General features: G+C 40.5%; 1 protein-coding gene across 1 annotated transcript; it reads right to left on the reverse strand.

Moving 5' to 3' along the window:
• Positions 1-1989: 1989 nt before the first annotated feature.
• gatm (glycine amidinotransferase (L-arginine:glycine amidinotransferase)) lies at positions 1990-6336 on the reverse strand. The gene is made up of 9 exons (XM_085404800.1): positions 6119-6336; positions 5050-5268; positions 4752-4947; positions 4442-4632; positions 4081-4218; positions 3704-3868; positions 3542-3605; positions 3316-3432; positions 1990-3201 (listed from the first exon to the last, which is right to left on the reverse strand). The coding sequence occupies exons 1-9, from the start codon at positions 6185-6187 to the stop codon at positions 3089-3091; spliced, it is 1272 nt and encodes a 423-aa protein (XP_085260926.1). The 5' UTR covers positions 6188-6336; the 3' UTR covers positions 1990-3088.

Here is a 6336-nt window from a genome sequence, read left to right on the forward strand (position 1 = left end):
TGTTAACTAGATTGAGGAAATTGAGGATTTAGCCTCCTAACAGCACAATTACAGCAACTGCCAAACATCAAAGGAGATTACTTGAAGATCTTTAATGGTGTTCAGGGTCAGCATCAAATGACTTCAGATTGAGGTGGTCCTGCCATCTTGCACGAGGTGGGAAGAGCACAGACATGGTAAAGGCTGCACATGCCGTGCTGAAACAAAGACTGAACAGTCTTAAAGTTCGAGAGTAATAAATGTACTTAGATTGAAAGTGAGGGTGTTTTAATCACGAACAGCAGTTGACGACCTGGAAATGTGATCCTGCTGCCGCAGGCTGTTAGAGCCAAGCACCTGATGTTCTTTGTCACTATGTCATCTTCTCAGTGTAAAAGTAATGCCTTAAATATCTTGCATGCTGAGGAAAACAATTTCATTTGCTGAAATTGGCCATTACATATTTAATTCATGACTTGTTCTACTTTGCATGCAGTGCTATCCATTTAGCTAAGATCTAAAACTTCTTACACAGTAACAGCATTGTTCAGTCCCATAAGAAGAGCGCGGAGAGGTGAACACATTTTAAAACACCGGCTTTTTATTTGAACCCGAGCGAAAAAAGAATAAAAGAAAGGAATGAGTTAATTACAAAGTTTATGCAATATTAAAAGACAAAACTGCAGTTAACAGAAGACAGTGCCAATGTCCACAAACTACAATGTTAATCTAACATGCTCATGGTTATATTCCAAGATTCTGCCTTTTAAATTAAGGTAAATGAATAAATGACTAAAGCAGATATTATCATGTTTTTTTCCTTTACAGTAGTTTCTATTGGCAGTAGTCAGGTTTACATAATAATATATGATGCAATGTTCCACTCACTGACAAATCAGCCTGGTTAATGTTTACAGACTTAAAGGTGTTACAGTAAATGTGGTGCCACATGCACTGGAAACTGCGGTGCCATTTATCAAACAGATGAAGGGGTCCCAGGTTCACGGGTTTGTGTTACCCTTAGTGGCCCTCTTTGCTCAAGCTAATGTGTGATATCAGCAGTAACAAAGTACGCATGTAACTACAGTACTGCATGTAACTACAGTACTGCATGTAACTACAGTACAGTTAAAAGTTTGTTTTTGGAGTTTTCAGTTTTAAGTCACTTTATGCTCCAACTATGTTTGAGAATCTAACCGGTTAAAGTTTCAACTCAAAACACAAGAGCACTTTTTAAACTGCTTGTGTGTTTTGTAACATCGTTCAGGACCCTGATGGCATTAAAGCCGCTAACACATTAATCCGTGGTGAACATGTAAAAGGGACCCATAGTACGGTACAAGGAGTACTCCATGCTGAGAATAGTCCTATAAATTCACTTATGTAAAAAGATTTTTTGCAGAACTTTTATTTGCAGTGAGGCATCTTTAACTTGTATTACCAAAATACCAGTCAGCTTTTACAGCATGGGCTCTTGACACTGGTGCAGTGGACGGTTGATTAAGATATGCAATACTGCAATACTCTCCAGTTTATAATCGGAGGTACCGGTATATCAAATAAAATATAATGTATAATTAAAATGGAGTTTGTATGCTCTCCCTGTGCCTGCGTGGGATTTTTCTCCCACAGTCCAAAAAATATGCTCAAGTTATCTTAATTTGTTATTATCTAAACTGCAGGTGTGTATTCTATTTTTATCCTATTGTATATTTTATTCTATTTTATTCTACTGTATATAGTATTTTATTTTATTTTTATTCTATTCTATTCTGTACAGTATTTTATTCTTATTGTATTCTAATTTTTGCTATATAACTTTTGCACTGTCCACTTCCTGCTGTGACAAAACAAATTTCCCACGTGTGGGACTAATAAAATATCTTTTTTTTATCTTATGTGAGAGCGAATGGTTGTCCAGCTCTCTGTGTTAGCCCTGTGACAGACTGTACCCTCATGATGGATGGATGGATGGATGGATGGATGGAAACACAAATACAGAATCACAGCTGTGTCACACAACTTGCTTTAATTTATTAACATTGCACATTACAAAACACCACTAGCATTCCTCTGCTGAGCCACAATGTCCCTTTAATTTATTGTTTCACAATAAATATCAAGACAGGCTAATGCCTTACATCCCACCCTGTCAGCGGCAAAGGAATAAAAAAACAGAAATCTTCACAAGAAAACATCTTCCATCCTGAAGACACAAAAAGCAGCCAAGCAGTTTTAGTGAGAATGACTACTAGCATATAGCTGGCCCAGATTTGCAATAGGAGAAAACAGCAGAGGAAAAAGGTATACAAAATCTGATATGGATCACATACTTTCATGCATTTGGGAATTGTTGGGAAAATCCAATAAAGAATACGGAAAATATAAACAGAACATTTTTCCCCTCTTTCAATAAACTGAAGTTAATATTGTTTAATGACCTACGTAAAAGTTGTGTACATTTATTTAAATAAAAAAATGTTTTGGTTTCTTCTTTTTGAAAAAGGTAGGATTGTGGTTTTGAGGTTTCATGTGGAGGCTTCCCTCCTCCTGTGCCCTAGTCTGATGACATTCACATACCAAATTGTACCTTGTCCTCAAAGCTTTGGCGTTTGATGTAAAAGCCATAAAAACTTCAACTTCACAACAGCCAGGCCAGAAATGCAGTTATTATTGAGATCACTGATTCAAGTGATGTTCATTTTTTTGCTATTGAGATTATCCAGTATATTCTAATTGTCTCCAAACAAAGCTGTCTGCAAAGGCACTGTGATGTGCAGCAATGTCAAATCAAAACAATCCATAAATATTCGTTTGCTATATAAAGACACAATCCGGTAAAGGCTTCGGTGCCACCTGTCTTCGTTATTATTATCCATCATTTGTTTTTGCCAGTTTAAAGAATTAAAACTTTGAGTTTCAGCAGGCGACACCTGAATACACATTTAGAAAAAGATAGGTTTAAAGATCGCCTTTTTGTTTAGGAAAGTTTCAGCCTTTGTTGACTGATGGGTTAAAACTGACTGATAATAAAAAATGGATTATTGCAGTGATTCCGGACTGAGGCTTTATATTCAAAGCTCAATAAAACTGCCTGTTTCTGGCAAGGCTAGTGAAAGTAGGACTGCAGGGTACCACGGCGGCGGACATCAGTTGTCCAGCAGTGGAAGCCACCACCCAAGGAGTTGGCATGGCGAATGTTCACCTTTATGGTCTTGATACCTGCATTTAAACACACACACACAGTTATGGAGCATTTTTTCTTATTTTTTGCTGAAATTGAGTTTACTAAAAATAAATAAGGTGGTGAAGGTGGGGGTGCTTATAGAGGCTCACCGAGGTTCTCAAACATTTTCTGAATGCTGGTTTCATTGGCGTCAACCATGACACGCTTCTCATCCAGCATCAGGACATTCATGGACAGCCATTTGGAGGACATCCACAGTGGGTGGTCTGCTCAGCAAGAGAGTGGGGGTTTTTTTCAGTAAAAAAAAAAAAAAAAATCTAAATATCATCTTTTTTTTGTGAGTGAAAGAAAATAATTTTTACTTTGAGTACCCACCATCGGGAATCAAAGGTATTGGTGGTTTTACAACTGTCCAGCCAGCCTTCTTGAACATGTCTACCTGAGGGAAAAGACAAAGAGCACTGGTAAGTTTGGGCCACTCTGTGGTGGTGGTGTGTACAAGTGTACCCAGAAGAGGGCAGCACAGCACTTCAGTACCTGGCGACATGGGCGATCAGGGTTTGACAGCACGAGTCCTGGCCCGATGATGTTAAACGTGGCATCAATGTGCATGGGGTTAGGGTCTTTGAAGGAGATTATGTGGACCTTGTAGGTTGGTGCCAGATGACGGCGCATCCACTCAATTCCCATGTAGTTTGTAACCTGAATAAAAAGCAGTGTGAAAGGAGAAGTTTCAGGAGCTTATCCAAGCTTCACATTCATATTCAGAGAAACATTCTTTTTTTCTGTAAGTGCAATGGATAAAAGAGAGATCTATATATGCGTGTGTGGGGGTTTATTGTGCATTTTACTACCATTTCAGCAGAAGATATCACCCATAGGATGTCATAAAATAAGCAAAATATCCTTCATACCTGGCTCCTCTGAACAAAGAGGTCCGTCCCAGCTCGAATAAAGTCAGCAGCATCGAAGCAGGGCTCGTGCTCCGTGGTCACAAACTTCCCCTGAGCAGCTAATTTGTGCCTGTCTTCCACTGTGCGGATGGGATAATCCTGAAAGGCACACATAAAAAGGATTTACACCCGTTTTGAGATATAGGAATAGCCTGCTGTCACACTATCATGTACAAAGCAATAAAAAAGTTGATGCAAAGAGGTTTGGTTTGCTATAAAGAACATAGACAAGCTGTTTAGGTGTTAATGCAACTTTGACTTAAGTCCTTGCCTTGAGAAATGACCACCTGGCTATGTTATAGCTCCCAAACTAAGGCCTCACCTGATCATACAGATCGTCGGCCATGGTTGGTTTAGGAGCAGTGGTCCACTTTGCACCTTTTCTGAAGTACTCCTTGATTAAAGGTCTGTAGGCTCGGTACTCAAAGAAACGAGCCCTCCACGCCATAGGAGCCTCGATGATCTCGTTTCCCACCACTAAAAGGATGTCTCTGGGCATGGCCGCATACATTCCTACAAGAGGGTCAACAGCAGAGAATTACTTTACAATGACTCATTTATAAACTGCAGTGTGATGCATTAACACCTTTATGTCACACATATTTGTCACACACATATTTCTGTCTTTTTACCTGATGAGGTGAAGTCTGGTGTTTTGTATTCCACAGACCAGTCGACGGGTTCTGGCCTCTTCACAACGACGCCCTCGTGACGCAGAATATTGCACATTTCTTCGATCTCAGCAACTGCTTTTTTCAAGTGGTCCGCAGGAAAAGACCAGCCCCCATACTTCTGGTAGAAGGGCCAGTACTTCTCATATGTGTTAGCCTGATGAGAGGTTTGTAGCATAACAACATGGAGTCAATCTGACAGCTGAGAGAAATGACAAGGATGCTTTGAGTCAAAGCATCTTCTGACAGCATTGCTTACTTTCACTTCCACAGTGAAGGGAGGCACGTGGGCATTTTCAGCTCGCCCCACAATCACCTCCTCCAGAGGGTCCCATTCATTGTAGCTGCAGACTGGGCATTCCTGAGGAACCGGCTCAGTAACATGTTCCTCTTCAACTACATGCTGTGGCTGTGCAGCTGCTGCACTTGAAGTGCTTTGCAGGGTCTTCTGCACCCATCCGTTCAACGCCCGGCCAAGCTGATGGAAGTGAAAACACATTAAGATTTTTTTTTTGTATATATATTTTGCTGAACAAAAATTTCATGTACTTTTGCATAAATCTTTGGATTTAATAGATCTTGTTTTCCCCTTTTGGATCAGTTCAGTACATATTTACACTATGTGCAGTAACAGATCGGTCTACATGAAGTTCCTATTTAGTGGTGTGTTTATTTTTATTTTTATTTCAATGCCCCCAGCTCGCGTAGAAAGCGGCTGATCTGTGTGTTAACCGATAACACATTCAGGCTCCTTGGGTTTCAAAGCGAAAAAGCTTCCGTGAGGTTGATTGGTTTGGTGCCAAAGTACACGTTTTATTAAGAAGCCTTATCTCCACCGATAGCCTCTACAGTGTGGCCTCCGCTGGCTCGGGAACAGCTTCAGTGTCACTGAGTTTGAGAGCGCATCTGTGCCAAACAGCTGTTCACTGTCACTCAGGCAACCAGAAAAAAAGCTTTGTCAGCAGTTAAGAAAATCACGCCAGTCACTGGAGGAAGATTTCTTGGAAATAATCGGTGCAATTACGATTTATGCACTGGATTTAAAAAAAAAAAAAATCCCCTCAGCTTCATTTCTGCAACACAGTCTCCTCCAAACGGGGTCATTATGACTGCTTCGGCGCTTCTATTAATTAGACAAATAACAAATGAACAAAGCAATGAAGTGCAGCGGCAGATGTGAAGAGAAATGCCAAATTTAATCATATTTTCACAGTTTATTCGCTTTGACTGACTTGTGCTTTATAACAAAAACGCTGCTTAAGAGAAAAGAGAGAGTGAGCGAGCGCGAGAGAAAGACACAGAAGACATTAAACCACCGTAATACCAACCATTGCTCCGATCAGATGGGCAGCCTCGGCCCCCCTGCTACCTCCTCTCAGGCATCTTACTCGCAGCATTGTCCAACGTAATAGTGAGTGTGTCAGTGGAATCAAACGGCAGCGCAGGATCCACTTCTCAGTATGCTCATGAATGAAGACTCCTCAGCTCAAAGCCAACTTTATAGCTGTGGGACTACGTGCCTCTTAGGCCATTGGTCGCTTTTGTG

The sequence above is a fragment of the Rhamphochromis longiceps genome, linkage group LG1, assembly GCF_057381845.1.
Source record: "Rhamphochromis longiceps isolate RC_006_pf linkage group LG1, R_longiceps_female_GT1.1, whole genome shotgun sequence".
NCBI classification, from domain to species: domain Eukaryota; kingdom Metazoa; phylum Chordata; class Actinopteri; order Cichliformes; family Cichlidae; genus Rhamphochromis; species Rhamphochromis longiceps.